Source organism: Sciurus carolinensis, chromosome X, assembly GCF_902686445.1.
Source record: "Sciurus carolinensis chromosome X, mSciCar1.2, whole genome shotgun sequence".
Classification (NCBI taxonomy): Eukaryota; Metazoa; Chordata; class Mammalia; order Rodentia; family Sciuridae; genus Sciurus; species Sciurus carolinensis.
The window spans coordinates 34117228-34144752 of record NC_062232.1 but is presented as its reverse complement, the minus strand read 5'-3'; the positions used below and the strand labels follow the sequence as shown (position 1 = coordinate 34144752).

Sequence of the window (27525 nt, the reverse complement as noted above, 5' to 3'; positions counted from 1 at the left end):
CTTTTCTTACACCTATGAATTTGGAAGAAAAGTGCTACATTTCTGCAAGCATGAAATAAACTGTTATAAATACAATCGGCAGTTAAGTTCTTAATACATTTAGCACTTCTTGTAGTGATTCATCACACCCAAAACCTTATTTTCCAATACTAAACACGTAGGTGTAGGACCAATTCTGGTTGAGCCCTACCATGAAACCAGTACTGTTCTTTTTCTTGGTAACAAAAGCTGGGGCGAGTGGGTGTTGTCTTCCTGTATCGGCAGCATGTATGTAGTACCTTTAAACTGGAGGCCGAAACTGGGCACTTAAAATGAAAAGGCAAATTTCTTATCCAGTTATAATTCTAAATAAGGCAGGATATAGCCACCAAATTAACCACAAAATTCGGCAAAGTAAAACAGTTCATGGGAGAACATAAGCTGCAAAAATACTAAGAAAAAACTGAAAACTATTCTGAATTCATCTAAATTATCACAGACTGTGGTTTTCATTTACAAACAATTCAAATAAAAAAGGCTCATCTCCTGAACCACTGAGAGGATTAAAGACTTATTCACTAATAAAAGTTAATCATGAAAAAAATAGAAAACATTTTAATAATTCTAAGTTTGTATACATCATAGCTAAAAGACGCAAGGCTGGGAAATTAGGACCGAGAGAAATTCAACAAAAAGAAAAGTCCCCAAATATGATTATGTTACTTCTGCCTCTACCATGTTGAACATGAAAATTTTGGTTGGTGGAGGGCTTAAAAACAGCAGCAATACGGTTCTTACCAAGTTGTACACCGAAATACTTAGATCCAGCAGGGCAAAGCCCAGTTCACACAGTTTTACAACTAAAGTATCTTCAGTCTTTATGTTAACAGATTCTACTGTCTTCTATATGAGTAATCATGCCATTTAGAATTCCAGGAGTATTTCTTTCGAAGGAAGACTAGTGATTCTGCAAGAAACATTTAAAGTAGGAAGTATATATGGCTCAAAAAAATCAGCTGAGGGAGAATTAAATAACCTTTAGGCACTTTGAAAACTTGAAATTGAAAATGTGCCATGTATGTTCAGAAAAAGACCTCGAGAATCACCACTATGGTCGCTCTTACAATAACATGCATCTTAAAATTTCTGGTTATACACTAATACTTAAGAGTTAAATACAGAAAATAATTTGCACAAACAAAAATAACTGTTCACTCTCCCTCACTCCTGGTCACAATACAGGCCATTCTTCCTCAGAGAGAGGGGAAAATGACTAGCGAGCCCTCACCTGGCACTACGGGGGGCTTGTAAATTCAAAGCAAAGTTGGGATCTCCCTCCAAAGAGAAAAATTCACAGCCTTTTTAAGTGTCAAGTTTTTTCTTACCTAGGAAGTCGTTACGTTTTAAATAAGTACATTACATACTTTTGTTAAGGACCAGGAAATTTTAAAATCACCTCTCAGTTGGTGAGACGGTGTAATTAACAATAGGAACTTGTCCAAATAAAGGTAACCTACTTTGCTAGTTGAGAAAGCTTGTTACTAACTTTTAAGTTAAAACTACCAACTGGAATCGCAAACACTGTACAACCCTTGCTCAAACAAATTCGGGCTGGGGATGTAGCTCAAAGGTAGAGCATTTGCCTAATATGCTGGAGGCCCTGGGTTCCATCCCCAGCTCTGCAAAACACCAAAGAAAAAACACAAACTGAAATTCAGATGTAACATACTTAAAGTAAAAACAGACTATCTGCTGTCTGTCAAAATTTCCTACTACTACAGAAAACCTAGATGCACAGATTTACTAGAGTACTGCAAATAAGATGCCCAAAGCTTTATCTTAAATACCTGCCCCTTTTAATCACAAAATAATGCAATGCTCTTTTGTTTCTTCTTTGTTCAGCTCCAACTACTGCCTTTTGACAAAACATTTTCCCATTAACCGAATTGTAAAAAATACAACCTAGCTTGTGCTCATTAAATATACATATAAAAAACATACAAAAAGTACAAGATTGATTGTTAGGAAACTTTTACAGTGTCAACATTGTTTTTTCTAAGTATGTAATTTTGGGGTATTGGGGACTGAACCTGGGAGCACTCTACCACTGAGCTGCCTCCCCGGCCCTTTGTATTTTTTAATTTGGAGACAGTCTTGCTAAATTTTCCAGGCTGGCCTCGAGCTTGCGATTCTCTTGCCTCAGCCTCCCAAGTCGCTGGGATTACAGGCGCACGCCACTGCTCCTGGCTCTTACATTTTTAGTAAAGGGCCAAAGGTCAAATATTTCTGTGCACAAAAACGTTAACTGAAATCCTGAATTAAGTGCCATGCCTATGCATGCTATGCACAGAATTTTAATATGCAGTCCTTAAAAAAAAAAAAAAAAAAAAAAAAGACAAAAAAACAAAAAACAACAACAACAAAAAAACCCCAAAACACACCACAGGACAAAAAGTTCTTCTTAAATCAAATTCTATTTGTGAATTCAGCAAAATAATTTCTATAAAATAAAACAGCAAAATATTTAAATAGAATAGGGTGGACTGTATCTGTTTGCAGGGGTATTTGGTTTTTAGACAGGTTCCAAAAAAATTACACACATTCAAGTCACCAATTCTCTTTTAAATACAGTATTAACTGATGAGTTCCTTATCTTTAATCAAATGTTTATTCTGAAATTGTGATACTTCAATTATATTAACTAACCAGTAGTTTCTTTTTAAATTAGACCCTGCTTTGAACGTTACTAGTTTTGGAATAATGGAAAAATGAGCTAGGACAATTCTTGCTTTCAAGTAAAATTGTGACTGAGCAAAAAAATCAGCCAGACATCTTGGTGCAGAGGTACTCCGAGTACTCTGGGATTCTGACGACTTCCACGTCACTGGGATCCAGCAGAAGGAAGGTTTTAGAAGATTCACCTAATAATCTCTACCAAAGAAACAAAACAAGCACGCCAAATACAGTCTTCTATTACGCTCCAGCATCCTGGCATAGCAAATTTTTGCATATTTAAAAAAAAATCTTTTAAAATTCCCATTACGGATAAGTAAGTTTTCTTTACCCACCCAGAGACTGAACATATGTGCGACTGAAAACTGCCTGTCACATGTCTCCCCCTCGCTTTATTTCATATTCTAGGTGTAAGAAGGAAAAGCTCTGAGCAACACAGCTGTCACCTCGGACAACTGCAGTCATTATGGTAAATTTTTCCTCATTGGCTACACTAACGTGGTGTGAAGCCATGCTAAATGTTACAGCATAACTATAGCTTCAAAGTGATTAACCTAATATCAGAATAAAAAGGCAATGAAAAAGATCTAGAAACAATGTTACATCACCAATTTTCCACATCAACCAAATAATTTAAAGGTTACCAGCCTTACATTGCTCATAGTTAAAATTGACTTCAGTGGCAAAGAATTAACATGAAACTATTGGTGTGGCTGACATGAATGGGCTGTTTTGTTGCTGTTGGTTTATTTTTTTGTTTTTGTAAAGGAGTTGATCCAACTGCCATGAGGCAGGCAACACTGGTTGCAGAGTGCAGTGGGTATAACAAGAAAATTAACTTTTGTAATTTTTGTAGATCTGTGAGTCTCATCAAGAAAAAGTTTCTTGCTTAAGAATTAACAGTCAAACATTAATATACTATATACACCTTTGCCATTTACACATTAGCATCAGGCCATTTATTACAAAACACTATACACTTTCCACTGCAGGCGGGTTATATATTGACAGCAAATTTCTGCAGATAAGACAGTGAATAAACTCTCCACTCCATGTTGATTAGGAATAGTTTTCTAGTTTTAAATATTAGCCAGACACAGAAAAAGGTTGGACTGTAAGGCCTGGGTGCACAGTCTTGATGGAACCAGTTAATTATGTGCATTTCACTGATCCTTGGTCTGAGGTGGGGATACTTCTTCACTGCCTTCATAATTTTCTTGTGCTCGTTGGCCAGTTCTCTGAGGGTTGTTCATGTGGTGTGCTGCTGGGCCTGTATATGGCTGTCCATGCACATGGTTATTCTGGGAGAGGAGACGAGATCTGCATGTTAAAATTTTTCCCAGGGTAAACAAATTTTAAAATCATAAGCTGCAGTTTGTGAAAATGTAAACATTTCTTTCATTTTTGAGACTTAGCCTTTAAATACACTTAAGACTAATAGTGAAAAAATTAACCTGTTAGAAAGAGAAAAAGTTATGTAAGTACAAACCCTAAGGCCCCAAATAAGAGTGATGATTGCATAGCTCTGTATAAATCTTTCGCAGAAGCTATTTTCATTTGTTTTGTTTCGTTTCTGGGCAGTACTGGGGATTGAACCCAGGGATCTCTGAGCTACATCCTCAGGATCCTCAGCCTACCCTCCTTTTAAAGACAGTCTAAGCTGCCCAAGCTGGTCTTAAACTTGAGATCCTACTGCCTTAGTCTCCCCAGATGCTGGGATTATAGGCATGTGCCACTACACCCAGCCCAAAGTGATTTTTAGATGCAAAAATCTGACTAACAAGGGATTAGCCTATTATTGTTCTTGGCTAAAATCTTCATGAAGAATGATTTGAGTTAGAATACAAAACATGGAATTCTAACTTTTCCACATGATAACCGACTGACCGTGGTATGAGGACGGCAGGAGCAACAACCAGAACACAAAACAATGTTGAAGAAGACAACAAAGCAACCAGGCGTGATTAACATGAGCTTTCTCAGGGTTGAGCAAAGTAATTTTTTCTCCTGTGGATTTGGTTCCTTAATCTTTTGAAATGCCTGAACCCTAGAAGGCACTCATTTTCTTGCATATCCCCACCAGTCAAGCCAAGATTTTAAGGTTTTACTATCATTTGTGTTATGAAAATAAATGTGTTGAATATGCACTTCTTAACTATTCAGTAGGCTTCTATTTATATCTTGAAACCTAAGAAAGAATGACTTAAGTGTTTCTCAAACTGGTTTTCAGACCAGCAACGGGGAACATGTTAGAACAGCACACCGTGGGTGGGAGACCTATGGCACCTGATGCTCTGGGGCAGGTCTCCCACCCTGTGCTCTAACAAGCCCTCCAGGAGGCTCTAATACCTGTTCACATTTGAATACCACTGCCACCTTAAAACAGATACAGTGACAACTGGGTTTAGAGAAGTTCTCATTTAGAATGTTTCTTTACCTAATTTTTTTGTTATTGATTTTATAGTCCATCACCCATGGAAAACTATCAAATCCTTAATTTTTTTCTCAATAATTTATACTCTCACTGAAATCTAGGGCTAAATAACCAAGGACTTCTTACTTCATCATAATACCTTAATGTCCTCAGAAGCCCATCTGAAGACTAAGCCCAACAGGAAATATCAGCATAATCCTTTGCACTAAGCAATGGTTATCATTTTATGTTGACGTGAATTATCACACAGATTTACCAATATCAGAAGGGCACCTACTTGATGAGGAAACCATCACAGGGCCAAGTTGAAATGTGCACCATGACCCCACTCTACCCATTCCTCTTCTGATCGTTAGTCTAGAGAATTCCTCCATGACTTCACAATCGTCATAAAAATTTAGCCATTCTTTAAGCCTAAGAATTGGTTCTAGGGACTAAACCCCAAATCTGATTCCGGTTTACCTGTTGATACTGAGATCCAGGTGAATGGGGGTATAATGGAGCATCTTCAGGTGGAGGTGACTCATGCTCATCTGGGGCATCTTGGTCATCTGGCTCCTAATTTTAAATATTAAAAAAAAAAAAAAAAATTACAGAGGCACATTTAAGCTCATTTTTAATTTTTACTGTTTGAACTAAAATTTATTCCTTTGTTTTTGTGGTATTGGGGATTGAACCCAGGAGCACTCTAGCACTGAGCCACATCGCCAGTCCTTTTTATTTTGAGAAAGTGTCTTGCTAAATTGCCAAGGCTGGCCTCAAACTTGCAACAACCTGTCTCAACCTCCTGAATAGCTAGGATTACAGGTGTGCATCACCATGCCCAGAATATTTTAATTTTTTGTTTTGTTTTGCAGTGTTAAGATCAAACCACCCAGGGCTTTGTGCATGTTAGGTAAGCACTCTATCACTGAGCTACATACATCCCCAGGCCTGAAATAAATTTTTAAAACCTACAAAACTGACTCATTAACAACTTCTTTTACTGCAGATAGGAACAAAGGAACTAGAATTAACACAATATAAAGTTAACAGTAATGCAAACAAAAACTTCAGCATAATTTTTTTTCTTTAAACACTATTGCTAATACATAAACACTGGCCTATAAAGTAAAGAATTACTTTGCTTTCTTCCATTTCTATCTGCTGCACACTGGTGGCTTTTTTTACCTCCTCTGGACAGAGTTCACAAGCTTTTGCAAGTGTCATCCTAGCGCTATGTGATCTCTCCAAGAAATAGCCATTGGACGTTTCATTGCTTTGTACTGGGGGAGACCAATTGTTGTAAGTGTACTGAGGATTGCCAGTGTATGGTCTTCTTTCAAGTTCATCTCCAAGCCATTCCACTGCCCAGGTCCACTTTCTTTTCAGATCTCCATTACCCTTCAAAAGAAAATAAAACCACATATGTAAGAGTCCCACTTGGGACACTTTAAAGTTAACTTAAAAACAGAATCCTTAATTCTGATTCAGATTTAAACAAACGAAAAAACCTTTACCTGTAGGATTTGATAAGCAACGGGACAATTGCTAAAGAGAGCTACCATACATTTTATACATTGGTATGCTCTTTTTTGATAGTGATTCTTAGAGCGCTGGATTGTGTCAAACAGTCCATCTCGGTCATCTGGAATTCCCTTAAGGGCATTATGAATTCTGAAAGAGAAGCAGATAAAAGATAAAAAAATTTCTAAAAGCTAAAGTAGCAGCTTATATTTATTACCTATATGCTACTCATTTGATGTCTGATCTAGTCATTTAATCTAACACTATACGTATTATTATTACACCCCTGAAGAGATGAGGAAAGGTGTTACAAATAATTTGTTCCGGCTAGCTGCAAACTTGTGATTCTCCTGCCTCAGCCTACCAAATAGCTGGGATTACAGGCATGTGCCACCATGCCCAGCTTGTAAGTTCAGTGTTAGTCAACAATATATATTAAATAAGGTGGCTTTAAACACAAGCACACAGAAAAACAAGATTGAATACTGATAGGTGGATAAAATGTAAACAGAGGTTCAAAGAAACTTAACTATTTCCTGGCAGGAGCAACAGTTTACTATTTAGTACCTCAGTGCTTGCAATGACTTTATAGACTAAGTACTTACCTAAGGACTACTTTTAGGTAACCAAATATTATTTCATGCAACTAATTCCAAAACTAATGAAAACTAATCCTAAAAAATTTCAAGGGAATCATCAATGAAATATTTACCGAATGCCTATGCTAGAGGGAGGAGGAAAGTGTAGGGGAGTGATATTGGCCAAGTTATACTGTTATATTATGTGCATGTATGAATACGTAATAATAAATCCCATTAGTATATACGACTGTAGTAAAAAATTTAATTAAAAGAAATGAAGTTATTTCTTTCTTTTAATATACTTCTTCAAGTATATTAAGTATGTAACTTGGGCAAATGGAAAAAAAAAATAAAATGAAAATGTCATGCTCTATCAGGGAACTGCACCCCCAGCCCTTTTTAAAAAAGAAGCAGGGTCTCGCTAAATTGCCCTCAGCCTCAGCCTCCCAAGTAGCTGGGATCATAGGTGTGTGCCAATGCAGCTGGTTGTTCTGAGTTTAAGACGAAATATTCACTAGGACTCTAAAGTGGTGACTGTCAATTTCAATTACATCTAACACCTGGGTAAGTATAAACAGTCCAGTAATGAAAACAAGTATTCACCTGTGAGTCTGCCAGGAGTCCTCAATCAGTAAGATTTGCAGAAGCAGATCCAAATAGGGCCGAAGTTCATAGGTGTAGGAATATGCAACCTAAAAACAGGTGAGACAGAGTGAATAACTTAAAGGAGTAACAAATCAAATCAGAGATTTATCAATGTTTATGTTCCTTTAACCTGCCAGAGAAGTTCACTGAGGACAGTAGATGAGAATTGAGGATTCTCCCAGCAGCAAAAACGAAGCAATTTGACAGTTTCCTCTGAGTTACTGCAGTCTTCAATTATTTTCTTCACATAACTTGTTCTCACAAATAAAATGTCTGCCACATTCTGCTGAATTGGCATTATAGGTTGTGATAAATTGGGATCACCAAATGGATTAGGAAGAGGAGGATTACCTAGAATGCAGATTTGGCAATGAACAATAAACTTTTCCATAATAACAATACACTGATTTCACCACAGAAAGTAGCCTGTGAATTTATTTTTGAAAAATAACTTTGTAAATCATGTTTCCTAAGCACAATGAAGTAATATGATGTTACCATGATCAGATATCCCAAAATGATATAATGTAAAAAGTTAATTCTTAAAGTATTTCATAAACAAGGTGTCAACTTCAGTAGCAAGCAGACAGAAGTCCCCATTACACATGTGAAAAAGGTATAGGACTCAAAATATTGGAAAATATTTCCAAGTATGGACCTTCCTTCAGATTTTTTGTATTTAAACATCTTCAGAATTAACATTTGATCAAGTGCTATCTAGCCCAGCAGTGCTTAAAAATTTTGGGGAAGAATGAGGCTTTCTACTTTACCATTTATTGAAGACTGCATTCTTGATGAGACATTGCAACAGCGGATCAGCTGTGACACTACTGAGTATAATTTGCCTAATTCAGCATACTGATATTTGATTGGAGGACCTGGACCTTCATCTAAAGACACAAGCATAAAGGTAGCAGGTACACTTAGTTTGAGCAGCTGTGTCTTCTCTGCCACACCTACAGTGAAAGAGATGGTAGAAGGAAGAGAGGAAGAAAAACATTAGGATAATAAAGGTTTTGTGAATAAAAGAGATAGTATTCAAAATATGAGCCAGGAGGATGGCTAGTTCGAAGCCAGTTTCAGCAATGGCGAGGAGCTAAGCTACTCACTGAAACCCTGTCTGTAAGTAAAATACAAAACAGGGCTGGGATGTGGCTCAGTGGTTGAGTTCCCCTGAGTTTAATTCCCAGTACTCACCCCTCCCCCCAAAAAAGTCTATCATTCTTATGACCAGAAGAATGTCACATTTGCTTAGCAATCAGAGACTTAAATCAGGATAGAAATTTTACAAATTAGGTATAATCTTAAATATTAAAATTAAATATTAAAATTAATAAACAGTGACCATGACTATAACCTTCTGGTCATACTGGACCATGTGGAAGATGAACTTTCTAGGGCCTGGAAAGCCCCAAAGGATTGACCAAGACGGCAACCTTAATCTTAAGGATGATGAAAACAGTAACTAGTAAATGGAGAAATAAGAACTTTCTATAAATTGCCTCTTCTCTTTCCTCTGTAAACTTCCTGGAAAAGATGCTTACATTCGGTCTACTTTCTCATTTTCTCACTCCTTAAAACTCATACCAATTTGGTTTCTATTCCCCTTCATGAGGTAAAGCTACACAGCAGTTTAAACCATAACCACTTCTTTCTTGGATTCTTCACTCCCTCTTCTTCCTGCCCTGGCCCCTGCCCCCATGATTTTTTGTGCAGTACTGGTTACTGAACCCAGGGGTGCTCTATGAGTAAGGTACATCACTGGATCTTTTTAAATTTTTCTTTTTTTTAGTACCAGGGATTGAACCCAGGGACGCTTAACCACTGAGCCACATTCCCAGCCCTTTTTATTTTGAGACAGGGTCTCGTCAAGTTTCTTAGGGCCTCGCTAAATTGCTGAGGCTGGCTCTGAACTTGTGATCCTCCTGCCTCAGCTTCCTGAGCCACTCTGCCCGGCATCCCTGGCTCTTTTTTTTTTTTTTAATTGATTTTGAGACACAGTCTCCCTTGGTTGCTCAGGCTGGCCTTAAACTTGCAATCTTTCTGTCTCAGCCTCCCTATGCTGGGATTACGAGCATGTGCCAGGGTCCAGCTCTTCCCATGTCTTTTAAAAATCAACATTCCTCAGTTTCCAGGTCAAGCTAACTTCTTGCCTGGATGACCAAGCCCATTCTAAAGGCTTCAAGTTGCAGCTGTTTTTATTCAGATGATTCCAAAATTTTTGCAGAGGACTATTTTCTTGTTCTACTGGTATTTCAATATGGGTGTCACACAGGCGCAAACTCAATCTGCCTAAACCGAACTCATCATCCTTTTCCCACAAGTCTTTCCTCTGGAGTTTCCCCAACTCAGTGGCACCATTATCTTCTCGGTTGGTCAAACGGGAATCCTGGGCATCATTCGTAACATCTATTCCATGCTCCTTCCCCTGAATATCCAAACACCAAATGCCATAGATTCTCCTTACAAAAAGCACTAGAATCTGTCTACTTGTATCCCTCTCAAGGCCAGTTCTCCAGTATAGGTCAGAATGATCTTTTGCCTATAGTTCATTTTAACCACTCTAGTCCTACTCCATTGTAGATTTTCTAGAAGGTATGTCTGTTCAGAGTCCCACAACGTCTCATCGATGCCTCAGAATATAAGCAGACCTCTCTCACAAGGCTTGCCAGAATACCATGAGCAGGGACTCTTATTCACCACTCCTGCCATTACTATGTCAGTTCTAATTAGACTGGATAACTGTCACTGGACAACAAGCAACACTAAATTAATTCCACGTGTTTTCATCTGCTGTTCACTCTACATGGAAAACTCGACCAATTCCCACATCAACTTCCCTATTAAATCTTCTATACTCCTCAAATCTGACTGGGTACCACAAAGACGTACATCCACAGCACTTTATATTTTCCCTATCATAACCATGAACATATTTAACTTAATGGCAACTAACTTTTCATTTGCTTCTATATCCCATTAAGAAAGTAGATTGTTTTAACACAATAAATACAGGTCTAACACCCTTATCTGAAATCCTGAGGCATGAATGACTATAAAGTATAAGGTTTCTTGTGTAAATTTTCTACATTAAACTAGGTTATATTTCATCAATTGACCTAAATGACATATAGATTAAACAGATTATGAAAACCTAAATTCTTACCTAAATTGGCATACATTACAAACAAGTTGAAATACTGCTGTAAATGACGTCCATGCTCTGAAACTTCCCTTCTCAAGAGATTTAGGACTGCTCTTAGTAAGTGATCGCTCAAGCTTAAGTTGTCATAAGCCTGTGAAAGATAAAATATTAGCTGTTTCTCAGCAATAATGTGCAGGTATTAATTATCTTCACATAAAAAAAGGGTGTATGTTGACACAAGCATAAATTTATGGAAGAACTAATCACACAAACTACTAAAAAGGGTTGCTGGTTAGGAAAGGGAATGAAGATCTGAGTAGATTTCATTATAAATCCTTCCATTGTTGTAAATTTCAAGTTCATAAATAAATCCTCTAAGATGGAAAAATTTACTTAAGTTTATAAAAAAGCTCCTACATGTAACTGAACAGGAAGAGTTTCCTTATTATAATTATCCTGCCTCAGCCTCCTGAGTCACTGGGATTATAGGTGCGAGACACCACACCCAGCTCCCTTATGTTTTAAAAGGGCAATAATCACTGCTCATTTCTTTCTTTCTTTTTCCTGGTACTGGGGATTGAACTCAGAGGTACTTTACCTTGAACCACATCCCCATTCCTTTTTATTTTTCATTTTGAGACAGGGTCTAAGTTCCCTTTACTGCCTCGTCCTCCTCAGTTGCTGGGATAATAGGTGAGTACCGCTGCTGCCAGCTCCCAGCCTCTTTTAATTCATTTCTGTATAGTAATTTTCATGGAACTCAAGACATCAGATTGTGTGTGTGTGGGTGTGTGTGTGAAGTGAACATACCAAAGAGACAGACATAAACCTGTGACTACAACTTCCAGCAAATGTTATTTTTTTGGTAAGTATTTAATCATTAGAAAGCAAACTATACAATTACCTGACTAGAAGGTCCAGGAGATGCAAAAGGTGAAGGACATGGCCCATCTTGCAAGGAAAAATGTGCAATAAAAACTATAAGTTTTGCAAATGCACCCCTCACTTCTGCACTTGGGCATTCCAAAAGGTATTCAGAGAAGCGATTTGAAACATTAAAAAGGACATTATGAGCAAACCAAAAACGTACATTCTTGCTGTGACGAAGGAGAATACACAATGCATCATACCTAAAATAAACAAACAAAATAAATTTATGACTATCAATATGACTTATTTCATATGCAAAAGGGATGGAACTCTATGAACCAAAAGAAAAGAAAAAAAAAAGAGCCAAGACCTTTACTGCTGAAGCGAGAAGCAGCAAACGCTTGCTTCTAATACTAACATTAAAATGACAGGTGAATACTATGACTTGGTCTTTTCTCAGTGACTTAAAAAGTAAAAGCTTGTGTTATACTCCAAAAAAATTCACTATTAAACTCTTAGGTTCCATGACAAATAGCCCCCCGCATTCCTTAACATCTTATTCTTGGATAAGTAAAGTTGTTAAATCAAGATATTATAATGGCCTCCATATTTTCACAATTAGAAAGTTTAAGCCATTTTAATATTTTACCCTTTCAATCTATGGCAGAATTTTACCTAAGGAAGCTAAAACCTACTAATTTCACGATTAAATAGCTTAGACTTTTCAATCTAATTTTTTATACAGGGATGTCAAAGACAGAATACAAGGCTAACGGAAGCAGAAACCAGAATCCAAATGATAAAACTGGCCATATTTAGTCTAAGTATTTTAATATAATCTCATTACTGCTACCAAGAATTTTTTACTCATTTCAAAATTGAAACAAGATCCTCATGGTTTGGAAAAAATAAAACCGTTCTATTACAGAGCCAAACCAAAAGTCAGTATACTAGGAATGAAAAGCCAAAGCAATGTACCAATCACTGGCAGAGCCACGGACTATTTTCTTTGTGTGAAATCCTGTAGTAAAGAGGAACCTAGCAGCAAGTTGAATACTAATCATAGTGATTTCTTCTGCTTCAGGCAACAGGTGATCTTGCCCTATAAATAAAATGTAGATATAAAAAAAAAAAAATCAAAATTCTATTTTCAAGTCTCATTTTTCAACAAGTCTGCATTTTGAGAAGTCCTAAATCTGTTAAGCACCCTTCTCAAGCTACTTAGGAAATAACTATTATTCCTGACTTTAGCAGCTCATGAAAGCATTTTCAAACCAATATATGAGTAAAAAGATCATTAAAACAAACCAAAGTTCCTGTCTCCAAACAGTAAGTTAGTATATTACTCAAAGGTACTAGTCATCTTAAATGTGACTTTAAAATAACCAAACACAAAAACTAAGACCCATTTTAAAATGTTATATTTTATTGATATTTTATTAACTTAAACATGTCAATGCCTATGAAATTCTCCAAGTAAAGTATGAATTATTCTTTATTACTAAGAAGCCAAACTCTCAACACTTACCTGGAGGAGGGTTTAAGTAAACACCATTACATGTAAGCAGTTTTTTCATAAACTGAAAATACTCCAAACTGTACTGCATTCGGTTATGCATGAATTGTACATTCTGTTTCCGTACACTTCTTTCAATGGCTGATGGCATTATTATCTGATGGGGTCTTGTTGTGATAGCAAGCTCTGATATGTATCTTATCAACTCATCATCTTGGTCTATTGTGTCCATTCGTTCATAAAAAAGTATATAAGCATTCCACCACCTTTTCTGGCGTCTGTATGACATGCGCTTCATCATGTGATCAAACACTTCTCCCATGTATTCTCCACCAAAACACTGATTTTTCATTTCCTCATCGTCATCCATTTTACATTCGGTTACATCTCCATCATCAAATTTATACCAGCGATTTCTCTCACCATCTCCACCATTCCTTTGAATGATGTAAGAATAATAATGTCCCCCACTTGCTTGGCCACTGTGTACAAGCACACCCACAAGCCTATACTTTGTGCTTCCTGCAGTCTCACTTTCAGACTGCTCATTCTGCTGTATCAGCTGACTCTCTGGGTTTACATTATCTCCTTCCAGCTTAGCAACACCTGCAACTGTGTAAGGTTCCATGTCAAGCTCACGAGGAAATTCGAAATAATCATTGAACTTGATTGCACATTCTCTTTCCCAGTCATAGTCGAATCGTTTTAGTTGGATAGCAAGAACAGGAGGTAATTTTTTAATTAGCAAACGCTTTACAGTATCAACCTAAAAATAAAGAGAAAGTTATCGGCTACTTTCTTATAATCCACTGAAGAAAAAAAAAAAAAATCCAAGCAAATCTTTAAATATTATCAAACTCCCTTTAGACTTACTTGGATTTTTAAGCATAAAGAAATACATGATAATGAACATAAAGTAATTCTGCCACAATTGACTTAAATGTTAAAATTAATAACATGGAAATGTCCTCTGCCATGTTATAAACTGTAAAAATTACTGATAGTAACATTACTTTTTGCCTGGTTTCTACACTGTTATCTAGCCATTACTACTTGATGTTTACTGTTATTCTAATGAAGGTGGTTTGGTGTGAGAAAACCAAAGTAATACAATAATTTATTTGTTGGGAAATTAGATGCCAGATAATATTGAAGGTGTTGCACAAACAGTAACATTTAATCCTTACAACCCTCTCAAGCAGGTACCACTGAATCTTAAAGATGAGGATTAGGAGTTCCCGTGAGGTTAAGTGACTTGTCTCATGTCACAGAGGTGTGGGAGGCAGACAGTATGGCTTTCGCAACCTCTATACTTCAATACTTCTCTAAGTGGTTGATAGTAAGGTCAAAATAAGGCAGGTGATTTGCAGGTGAGAGGCCCTGGCAGCCTGAAAAGATATTATGTTTACTATCTATGTGTATAAATCATCTCTCCCAAAGAACTGCTAAGTTCCCACAGATGAAAACTAATTAGGTAGGTCCAAATATCTGATCCAAGTGTTAAACACAGATGGAAAAAGAAATCTTATGTTGTTAAATAAATTAATGGTCCTCTCCAAGCAAGGGACACAAGAGGAGAAACATTTTCCTTTATCAGCAAGAGAATGGTGTGTCAAGTTATTGACTTCTCTGCCTGATAAACCATTAAATCAGATATCCTCTTGACTGCCTCTATTATTGCTAGGACAAAGTAAGGTAGAGAATTTTTAAAAAGGGTGAATTTTGAGGATAAACAAAAATCATCATCTTTGAAATTAAATGTCATAATTATTTTAAAGCCGGACAATCCATACCTTTTTATTGCATTTTTCACAATGATATGCATTTGCACCTTCTAATAAATCTCCTTTGACATACTGTTCCAAAGAATCAAGAAGATTTTGGTGATTTCTAATGTCTACATTCAGAGTCGTAAAAGATTCTTCACATTCGTACCTAAAGATACAATTTAAGAAATGATCAAAAAGGACTTATTCCTTAGTTTTTAAACATTTTATTTAGTTACGGACTTGATGCAAACGACATTTACAATATTTATTATGTAATATGAAGCTCCTAACTCAGAATGTTACTGATACCGATAACATTTATTGGTTATTTGCCCATGCTTGTCACTGTATTTGATAAATGCTTGATATATTAGGTTTCTTGTCTTCATGACAAACTTGCTAGAGAAAAATCACTTTCTACTTCAGAAATGAATAACTGGGTGAAAAGATGTTTTGAAGTCCAATATATCTGGACCTACAGCTTAAGCTCTTTACACCCTACCAGCGTCATTTGTTTAAATAGAAATCATGGGCCCTATGGTTTCTGTGGCAACTACTTAATTGTGCTGTTGCAGCAAAAGGAGTCAGACAGTATAAAACTGAATATGTTATGTTCCAATAACAATACAGAAATAGGTGATGGGCTGGATGTGGCTTGTGCTGTATAATTTGTTTACCTGTTTTATGCAAGTAAAGCCCTATAACAAACAAGGAGACTTGGGACTCTTTATGTAATGTTTTGGCATGTAATTAGAACACTAGTTCAGTTGTTGGTCAGGCATTAAAGATTGTACTTCATGATCATTCTCTTTTAGCATTTTTATTTGGCAAAGAAAACAAATCATTTCCAAGTACTTTGGTAAACTGTCCAAAACAAACTGAGGATGCCTGTAATCCCAGTGATTCTGGAGGCTGAGGCAGGAGGTTTCCAAGTTTGAGGCCAGCCTCAGCAACTTAGAAGACCTTGCCAAAGAAAAAGAGGCTGGGGATGGAGATGTTGTTCAGTGGTAAAGTACCATTTTTCAACCCTTAGTGTCACAAAAACAAAAAACGGGGGTTAAAATAATTTTGTTTTCCTAATGTAAACGGTCTTTCCAAGAGGACCAAAAGGTTGCCCATGCTAAGCAAATAAGTACATGCATCAATTCTGAATGAATGATAAAATTATAACACCATAAAAAATTCTTTATATAGTATCCTTTACTCCTAATAATTCATTTAAAAACTAAGTGCCCCCATCAACCATATACAAACTCAACTCTTGACTATATATGATCTGTTTGACTTATAATGAGGTTTTTTTTTTCTTTTTCTTTGGAGACAGGGTCCTGCTAAGTTACCAAAGCAGGCCTTGGCCTTTGTGATCCTCCTGCCTCAGTCTCTGGTGTTGTCAGGACTACAGGCATGAGTCACCATGCCTGACTGCTACTGTTCATAGGTATCCTTAAGTAAACACTTTCCTTCCATCTGTACTGGGGGTGGAACCTGGGCATGCTCAACCACATAGTTTTGTCTCCAGCCCATTCTGAGATAGGGTCTTGCTAAGCTGCCCAGGCTGACCTCAAACTTTCCATTCTCCTACCCTGGCCTCCACAGTAGCTGGAATTATGGATGTGACACCATGCCCAGCAATAGTTCTCATTTTAAGTAAAAAACCAAAACACACAATTTGTTTTCTTACCTCTTGCTGTACTGTGTATATTCCTTAAAAATGTTAATTGGTATTGTTTTAAAAATGAGTACTTTAATAGGGAATACTACTGCAAGTCCACCATCTTTTAAAATTTAACACAGCAAACATTTTATTTTTGTTATTATATAAATAGTACTACTTACACTTCTGATTTGTAATTAGCACTTACCTATGTGGGCAGCCTTGGCAAATCTTCTGATCAGCAAAAGAGCCTCCTAAGACTTTACTTAGCATAGCTGGATGTCCTAAGGCTTTTAAAGCTTCATCTAAACTATCCACCAATGAATTAAAAAATTCTAAAGCATCGTGTTGTTCACGCAGATTAACAGGCTCACCCCAAAGCCTAAGAAATGAATGAAATAAAACATGTAACACAGGACACTTGCAACAATATATACATTGTACAAACACGGCATTTTTGAGGGGAAAAGAAAGAAATGTAACCACAAATGACGGCATATGTACACTGGAATTTTATTCCTTAACTACATGAGGAAAGTACTGGTGTGGTTGATGGATAGTATGGCTCCAAGAAAGTGGAGTTGCTTCAGATAATGTGACAAAACAAAGTATCACTTGTGTATACCACAAAGTGAGAACTAACACTGGTAAAGCCTAAGCACTGCTGGAAACTACCAATGACATTCAATCTGGTATTTACAGAGAATACACACAGAAAATATGTGTATTTGTTCTAAGCAAGCACAATGCTGAATTATATTTGACACTTCAGAAGAACTGTCTTTTGAAAAACACTTATATCATTTGCTGAAATGAATGTTGCATTATTCAAAAAACCAGTCTATTTCAGTTACCCTTTAGAATGGAGAAATCTGTTAAGACACTGGGGAAACAAAGTCTTTACCACCAATAATTAAACACATGGATAGTATATGTTTCCAGTTGGACACACTGAGAAGAATGTAACATCATTGATGTAGTTTTCTTGCTTGCCTCCCCTAAATGCTAAACCTGAATCTAATCATGAGGAAGTAATCACACAAATCAAGAAAGATATTCTACAAGACAACCTGCCTGTGCTGGGCATGGTGATTACACACCTGCAGTCCCAGATCAGGAGGCTGAGGCAGAAGGATCACCAAGTTCAAAGCCAGCCTCAGCAACTTAGCAAGACCCTGTTGCTAAATAAAATATAAAAATGGGCTGGGAATGTGGCTAAGTGCTCCTGGGTTCAATTCCTGGTTTGGGGGGAAAAAAAAAGACAACTGGCCTGTATTCTCAAAAAATTTCAAAGCCATAAGTCACAAATTAGGGAGTTGATTCCAGACTAAAAGAGGATAAGGTGATAATGAAATTCTTGATTCTTTCCTATGTACACAAGATTGGAATTTTAAAAACCAAAAGCTTCACTATAAAGACCATTTTAAGGAAACTGAAGTATGTACTGATATTAGAGATGATTAATATTAAATTCATTGGGTATGAAGTGTCCTGTTTTTTACTTACTATCAACTGGTTTAAAAAAATAAACTAAAACTCCCAAACCTAGTATACTTACAGAAAAACAAGCAAATATGGCAAAATGCTAACTACACAAATCTAGGTAAAGAACATAATATAATAGTGATTACTTTGCAACCTTTTCTTTTTTTAAATATTATTTTAGTTGTTGATGGACCTTTATTTTATTCATTTCTTCAGATGTGGGGCTGAGGATCAACCCAGTGCCTCACATTACCACTGAGCCACAACCCCAGCCCCGACTGTGCCACCTTTTCTATAGTTCTGAAATTTTTGAAATTGAAAAACTAGGGATAAGGGGATGCTTTGGTATCTTAACACATTTCTCCACTGAAAAAAGTTAACTTTTCCCTTCTATAATTAATTGATTTCTAATGTAGACTACATACATGCTTAAAGTTATGAGAAGTTGGGTATAGTTCAAATTTTTAGTAAATACTGTTTCCAATAATGAAACAAATTGATTTTTAACAAATAATGTCTGAATGTGGTTAATTGAAAAGTGCTAATTTAGCATTTGGGGGGAAGGTATTGTAAGAGAATGAACTGAGAGTGATAAAATTTCAAGCTATAAACTTGAATCACTAGTATAGATTAGGGAGGGGACTAGTTAGGGGAATAAAATGTGGTGGTGATGGTGGAGTCACTGTGTATTAAGCAGTGGGTTCAAAAGAAAGCTAAATATCCTTATAGGTAAAAAGGGATTCTCATTCTGCCATTCCACAAAACTAAAAAACACAGCTTCAATCTGATCAAGTCTTGCTCTCACTAGGTGTTTACAGATGTAGGAGACTGAAGAAAATAGGAAACACTAAAATACCATAGGGATCCATATCAACAAAATTCTGACTGGGAAAACTTGGTAAACTACCTGTCCTCCTCACCAAACAACCGTAAAAGGCGGAGCAATGACTAATTATCAACCATTTGTGGTATATGGACCTCACCAGACCCTGATTTTTTTGGCCATACTTGGGATTGTACATATTCTCTGCCTCAGCCTCCCAAATTACTGGGATTACAGGTGAGCACCGCTGGGCCTGGCTCTGGATCCCAATTTTTAAAAATGCCAGTGAAAACATTTATGAGATAATTGGGTTAAGTTAAAAAACTGACCATATTTGGTATGAAGGAAATTTTTAAAAGACATGCTAACAGTTCTATGGTTGTTTTAAAACAGATATTAGAGATACCTATATAAGGATATGTGGGTGAAACTATCTAGAATTTGCCTCAAAACAATCTGGAAAATAGATTAGAATACAGATTAAACAAGACTGGTTATGAGTTGACAACTGTCCAAGTTGGGTGGTAAAGACTAAGGATTCAATCCTATCCTGTTTGTGTATATATCAGACATTTTCATAATAAAGTTAGTTTACATCTTAAGAGACTAAAAAATGCTGCCCCTCTCTTTGTTGTTGTGATTGAGGTACTAGAGACTGAACCCAGGGTTTCCTATATGTGAGGCAAATACTCTACCACTAAGTTATACTCCCAACCCCCTTCATGTATTGAAACAGTACACAGTATTCCATAAACATATAATTTTTACATGTCAATTAAACAAACTAAAACAAAACAAACAAAAAAAACCCAAATCAACAAGGGCTAGGGGGATAGCTCAGTGGTATAGTGCTTGCCCAGCATGCATGAGGCCCTAAAGTTCTATCTCCAATACCCCTCCCCCGCAAAAAAGGAATGCTGCTCTTCCTTACTATAGTATAGTATAGTTCTATGGGTACAAGGAGAACCTAAGGAGAACAGTTGGAATAGTAATACTGCTTAAATACTGAACATAAAGATATCTCAAAACATTTATTTTATTTTTGGTGCAAGGGATTTAACGCAGGGGTGCTTAACCACACTCCCAGCTCTTTTGAATTCTGAGACAGGATCTTGGTAAATTGCTGGGATTATAGGCGTGTACCACCAGGCCCAGCTGCAAAACATATTATTTTAGAAGTCTGATACTAATGTATTGAGATGCACATCAAGTTTTAAGAAATATCTCCACACACATGTATTTAACAAGACAAAACAAAAGAGGAGGATCCCTACTATTATTTATCAGTAGTTTACCTGAATTGTTTCCAAAATCCTCTGGGCACATAATATTGTAGTCGAGAAGCAGCTAAATGACCAAAAATGACCTGAAGGTGCCTTAGGACACCAATATTGTATTCTTTTCTATCTTCTGTTTTACTTAATGCTGGTTTGTCTTCAAATTGTTGAGGATAGCCAAAAACATCATCTCTGGGATCAACATTGCTCTAGAAATCAAAAAATATCATTAATGAGCTAATCTAAATTGTAGAAAATATGGTGCGACAAATGCCAGTTAGTGAACAAATGATTTGTAGTTTAATTATGTTTATTTCCAAAGAACTTAAATTCCAATTTATAAATTTTAATTTGTAATACTAATGTTTATCCCCACAGTTTTGCACGAGTTAGATTGTAAGTGACAAACCATGTTTCAGAGAGGTACATAATAAAAATAACATAACAGAATGGAGTAGAATTAGTGTAGTGATGAAGTTAGCCTGAACGAGCACAAATGCAGACTCTACCACTTTTAAGCCAAGTGATTATGGCCAAGCAAGTTACTTACACTTTCTAAACTTCAGTTTCCTTACATGTGAATAGCATAATACATTCGTGCAGCTACTGTGAGGATTACGAGATAACATATAGAAATTGTGTGGACTCTGAACATCCTATACTTGTACATATTAACAGTAGTAGTACTCTTTTAACAAACAGTGCTAGGAGAACCAGATAGCCACATACAAAAGAATGAAGTTGGATCCTTATCTAACATTATGTTTAAGAACTAATGAAAATGTACCCAAGTCCTAGAAGTAAGAGAGGAAATCCCAACTTTTAAAGGAAACAAAGTAAAAGCTTCAAGATATTAGATTTGGTAATGATTTCTTGGATATGATATCTAAGGAACAAATGACAAAACAGTAAATTTGACTTCATGAAAATTAAAAACTTCATATTTTTTATTTTTTGTAAATCCATTGAAAAGGTAATTCATAGAATGGGAAAAAATATTTGCAAATCACTTATCTGATGAGGGATTAAATCCAGAATAGAGAATTCCTAAAGCTTAACATAATACAAATTCAAAAACAGATAAAAAGTTTTGGAGAGGTGTTTTTCCAAAAAAGATACACAAATGGCCAATAAGCAAAGAAGCTTAAAACCACTAATCATTAGAAAAATTCAAATCAAAACTACCACGGGATACTACTCATGCTTAATTAGGATGACTACTATGATAGTGTTGGCAAGGATGTGGGAAACGGGAACCCTCACGCTGATGGTGAAAATGTAAAATGGTACAAAAAGGGAAAAAATTTCCTCAAGTCAGGCATGGCGGTGCATGCCTGTGATCCCAGAGGCTCGGGAGGCTGATGAAGGATGGTGAGTTCAAAGCCAAATTCAGCAACAGTGAGGCACTGAGCAACTCAGTGAGACCCTGTCTCTAAATAAAAACACAAAATAGGGCTGGAGATGTGGCTCAGTGGTTGTGTGCCCCTGAGTTCAATCCCAGAACACCCCCCACCCCCCAAAAAAATCCTCAAAAAATTGAAAAGAGCTGGTGTGCACATGTAGAAATCAGGAGGCTGAGGCAGGCGGATCATAAGCTCAAGGCCAGCCCAGGCAACTTGCGAGACCCTGTCCTTAAGTTAAACTTTTAAATAGTCAAGAAATTGCATCACTGTACAATTCAGCATTTCTATATTCTGGGCATATAGCCAAAGAATTGAAAGCAGGGTCTCGAGGAGTATTTGTATGCCAACTTCATACAGCATCATTCGCAATTGGCAAAATGAGGAAAAAACCCGAAGTATCCATAGATAAATGAATGGATAAGCAAAATGTGGTATGTACACACAACGTAGTATTATTCAAACTTTAAAACGAGGAAATTCTACGATGTTACCACATGGATGAACCTTGAGGGTGTTATGTTAAATGAAAAAAGGCAAGCCAAAAAATGGCAAATACTGTATGATTCCACTTACATAAAGCACTTAGGAGTGGTATAATTCGTAGAAATAAAGAATGGTGGATGTCAGGGATTGGGGGGACAGGGGAACAAGGGGTTGTTTAATGGGGAAAATTTCAGTTTTGTAAGATGAAAATAAGCTCTAGAGATGAGTGGTGGTATATAATACAAACACTGAATACTGCATACCTGTACACTTTAAAATGGTTAAGATGGTCAAGTATGTGTACTTTACCACATGAAAATATTTAGTAGTAGATGTAACATTAAGACAGAATCACTGAGCATCATAATCTTATGATAGTAAGGAGAACTAATTTTCACAGTTAACTGAACATCATATGCTCTGAACTGTGTTTTAAGACCTCTGATATAGAAACAGATACTATGCAGTCCCTGCCCAAGAGAAACTGACAGTTTAGGGAGGGAAACAAAAGCAGAAAAGAGAACAAGGCCCTTCACCCCTGAAATCCTTATAGTGCAGTAGCGCCAAGACAACATAAAGTAGAGGTACCACCGAAGCAAAGGTAGGATACCTCAAGTTGTATCATGTTTCTTGTGCCTCATCTATTTCTTTGCCAGTACCATTAGTTCTACCTACTTGCATTTAACTCAATATCCTGGGGATATTACAGATCACAGAACTAGAATTTGAACTCCAATTTTCCCTCAGAGCAGTGATTTTTAACCAGATAAGTATAAACAACCCCTTCAAGCTTTTTCAAAAGGTAAAAATGCTCAGCCCCCATTCCTTAGGTCATCTGGTCCAGTAGGTCTGTGGGAAAGTTGATGAGGCAAGTGTTAGGATCTAGCAGCCCTGCAAGTGGTAAACTGTTTCTTCAGAACAAGTCCAATTCTGGTGACTGAAGGGAAGGGATGAACCATTTTAAGACATTTACTATCAGAAGAATACACTCTGGCTTCTCTCTTCAATTCCCACTAACACTATGAATAAGGACAGATAAAATAAAAACAAAGTAGTACAGGGCACGTACAAACATGACCACAATTTAGGTCTTGCCATATTCTCTTCTTTGAAAAGCCACGTCTAGTGATGTCAAGTTTGATCCACCCCTACTACCTAACATTGCTTTATTCTGCAATGGTTATGCCATAAGCAGTCTAAACTTTGTCACAAGATCACGTAACACTATAATGAAACTGGCAGATACTGTGCAAACTTGTCATAAACCAGTGGAGATATAACTGAAAATATGAAATAAAAAAATGAAAATATCATTTAAATTATTAACAAATGAAGATGGGTATGTTAATTGTTGCTTTAGAGACACATTACATTCAAGAAGAGTTCAACTGGGAGAGTCCGCTTCTACTTTCAAACATATAAATACAGTCGACCCTCCATAACTACTTGCTCTATATTTGTAGATTCACCAACTCAGGTTGAAAATATTGGGAAAGTAATTGGGTTGGTGCTGAACATGCACAGACTTTTTTCTTGTCATTATTCCCTCAACAATACAGTATAGCAACTCTTTACATAGAATTTACATTGTGTTAGGTATTAAAAATAATCTAGAGATAAAAATTGAAGTATATAGGAAGATATGTATAGGGTTATATGCAAATGCTGTACCTTTTTATATAAGGGACTTGAACATGAGAATTTTGGTATCCTCAGGGAATCCTCAACTAATCCCCTGTGGATACTGAGGGATGACTGCACTCTCTTTAAATGAGAATCGTATTTGATATCAGAACTTCAAACACAGAAAACAAATTTAAAATTTCACAGAAAACTAAAATTTACCTCATTGTCCTGCTTTTCATCCCCAGACATATCATCATCTACATCACTACCTGTGCCTTCTATTGCAAGAATACCGTTCCTGATGGAAGGAATCATGTAGAGTTGCTGAATCACAGAATTCATGTAACAAGTAGCACCAGCATTTTTTAGGCCCACAAATCCTTTTGGTGGGCGGGGTCCAACAGGTGGCAGATATTCCCACTCAGTAAGTGCTTCACAAGCTGAAAGAAGGGAAGAGTCTTATAGCATCAACCATTTTGTTCTTTCAAGCTCTATTAAGTGGACAAAGTAACATTAGTGACAATTTCACTATCCCCACAGTCACCGGAGGCAATGAATGCTCTCACTTTGCACATAAAAACACATGCCAGTGCAGATTCTTACCAGGAACGTGTCCACAAACCCATGTATTATCTGGTGAGGATTCTACAGAAGTCATGAAAGTAGTCACACGAGATGGTTCAATGATAATATCTGTGTGCTAACTTTGGTTTTATCTTTACCGTAAGTCATTATTATTTTTTAACACTTTATATACTCTTTTCTTAAACATGCTTTCAATCTCGCTGTGGCATGAAATGTTATATAAATATATCAACATGAGGGTTTGCTCAGTTTTAAATAATTCTAAAACCACCTAGGTTCATGTCTTGGTTTGGACACTTTTTCTACCTTCAGATGACCTTTTGTCCACTTCTGTTAAGAGTAACATTTGCTTTGCCTATATCCACAGTGCTATTTTGGGGAGTAAATCAGATAATGTATTTAAAAATATTGTGGGACTTATCAATCACTACATATGTCCCTAAGTCCTCCACCTACTACAAACCTGAAGACAACACAATCATCATTTTCCAGGGAACTAGTTAAATAAGTTAAAGTATATTGAATTGAAAAGTAAGCTATACATGGAATTAGGTCAGTACTTATGTGTTGAATAGGGAACAATGAGATATATTAAGTGAAAAAACATTGTATTTTATTTCCTTTTGTGGTTAAAACATAAAAGAAGAGGTTTTGGCTGGACACAGTGGTGCATGCCTAAAATTTCAGTGACTCAGGAGGCTGAGGCAGAAAGATCCAAAGTCAGAGGTTAGCCTCAGCAACTTGGCAAGACTTGGTCTCAAAATAAAAGTAAAAAGGTAAAGGGATATATAGTTCAGTGGTAAAGCGCCTCTGGGTTCAATCCCCAGTACCTCCCACATTCTCTGCAACGCAGATTTTATATGCTAAGCAATCAGTGAGACTGTGTCTCTCAATAAAATACAAAAAAGGGCTGGGGATGTGGCTCAGTGCTAGAGTGCACCCAAGTTCAATCCCTGGTACACCCACCCCCCAAAAAATTGTATGTAGATTTTATATACACAGAGAAGCTGGGAAGAAAAACATGAATTGATGACAATGGTTATAGCTTTCAAAGAAGACTGGGGGAAATGCATGGGCCAAAACACACTTTTTAGTGTATACTCTCTTAGTACTTTAAATTTTCACCATATAAATAAATGCACTACGTAAAAACAAAAATAAGCACACAAACTCGTTTCCATTAAGTTAAAAAATAAAAACAACAACAAAAATCACCTCACTAGATTTGACAGAATAAATAGCTAAAGGTCTAATTTTTTTTTTTAATTTATATTTTTAGTTGTAGATGGACACAATACCTTTATTTTATTTTATTTATTTTTATGTGGTGCCGAGGACAGAACTGTGCCTTACACGTGCTAGGCAAGAGCTGTACCAATGAGCTATAACCCCAGGTCTAATCTTTTAAGCAGTTTCTTTAACCAGAAACACCTAAGATGTTATTTTAAAACTTCCTATATTCTCAAACGCATTAAAAAAAGAATTAAACATCTTCTTACAGTTTCATTATAACTGGTTATATATGTATATGTATATGTATGTGTGTGTGTGTGTGTGTGTGTTTATGGTACTGGGCATTGAACCCAAGAGTGTTTAACCACTTAGCAACATACCCAGCTCCATTTTTATTTTTTACTTTGAGACAAGGTCTCACCGAGTTGCTCAGGGCCTCACTAAATTGCTGAGGCTGGCTTTGGACTCGAGATCCTCTTGCCTTAGCCTTCCAAGCCACTGAGATTACAAGAGTGTGTCATCACACCCGGCTATATTCTCAAGAGTCGTAGATAAACTAGTTTTCTTCTTAAAATGAAACTGCCTTGGTTATGTTTGGTTATTTTCTGTTATTTTATATATTGCATTCAATCCTTTTGAGCTTTAGTTTCATATCTAAAGATTTGGAATCTGAAGCTACTGTCATGGGCTTAATGTAGGTATCAAGTGAAATCATGTAAAATACACTAAAAATGTAACTTCTCACATTCTAATCTCCAAAACTCCTGATTTTCTTAGAATTCATATGAAAACAATGTCGACGAACAAGTGAGTACTTGAGAAGTTCTCTAATCCATGTAATTTAGTTTTAAGTTGTATTTACTTTGGCTACTGTGGAATTGGGATTTTACTTCAGATTTTAAGGATGAAACAATTTGACAAATATTTGTACCACTTACATTTAACACATACTTGAAAAATATTCTATGTAAGACTCTCTGCTTGTAATAATTTTATATCCATTTGCTAAAAATGTCAAGCTAGCTAACAGAAACATTACTTAGATATTTACTGAAAGAAAATTCAGCAAACAGAATTTGAAACATTAGAACTATTAATCATCACAACTTCATATTTTAAAATACTTACTAGTTATTGCTGTCCCAATATAATACATTTCAGTTAAAGAATCTACTATCTGTTTGAGATTCCTCACACAGCCAACAGCTAATGCCACAAGTAACTCAAAACCAGCATTAATCGTAGCTGGTGAACTACAGACTGGGATAGCCTGCTCTGCTGGGAGTTCTCCATTTCTCATATATTGCAGGTAAACATTGGATGCAGGAAAGATGAAATCATCAATTAATTCCTAAAAGGAGTTGAAGAAATGATTACATGTTAGCAACAATATATTCAGGAAAAGAAAAAAATGTTTCTTGTAAGACAATTTTAAAATTCTTATCAAAATTTAAGATCTTATTACATGTCAGAAAACCTGGATTTTCTGATAAATGTCCCATAAATAATTAACAGACACACCCAATTCTCCCATGTTAAAACAAAATATTAAAGACAGAATGAACTATACTATTTAACAAAATTAATACTTACCTTTACTGTAATCATATTGTATATCAAGATAAACCAATTTTGAATAAAAATTACTAAAATGACACTTTGAATTACCATATACAAGAAAAAACAAACTCAAAGAAATGATACATGATTCAGTCTTACAACAAAACGGAGGTCTGCCTCATTTAAATAGTCTGATGAAACGTTTAATCCAGATTTTC

General features: G+C 36.3%; 1 protein-coding gene across 3 annotated transcripts in view; it reads right to left on the bottom strand.

The window, feature by feature from the left end:
* Positions 1–571: 571 nt before the first annotated feature.
* Usp9x (ubiquitin specific peptidase 9 X-linked) overlaps positions 572–27525 on the bottom strand; it is a 114641-nt gene continuing 87687 nt past the window's right edge. For all 3 annotated transcript variants that reach the window (XM_047537010.1, XM_047537012.1, XM_047537011.1), the window contains exons 30-45: positions 26876–27098; positions 24149–24369; positions 20436–20626; positions 17041–17214; positions 15203–15344; positions 13422–14175; positions 12872–12995; positions 11928–12153; positions 11045–11174; positions 8649–8834; positions 8009–8229; positions 7837–7925; positions 6646–6802; positions 6317–6529; positions 5609–5704; positions 572–4013 (exon numbers count right to left, since the gene is read on the bottom strand). In XM_047537010.1, coding sequence (XP_047392966.1) covers positions 3876–4013; positions 5609–5704; positions 6317–6529; positions 6646–6802; positions 7837–7925; positions 8009–8229; positions 8649–8834; positions 11045–11174; positions 11928–12153; positions 12872–12995; positions 13422–14175; positions 15203–15344; positions 17041–17214; positions 20436–20626; positions 24149–24369; positions 26876–27098 — 3285 coding nt within the window. In that variant the 3' untranslated portion in view covers positions 572–3875. The remainder of the gene's footprint in view (positions 4014–5608; positions 5705–6316; positions 6530–6645; positions 6803–7836; positions 7926–8008; positions 8230–8648; positions 8835–11044; positions 11175–11927; positions 12154–12871; positions 12996–13421; positions 14176–15202; positions 15345–17040; positions 17215–20435; positions 20627–24148; positions 24370–26875; positions 27099–27525) is intronic.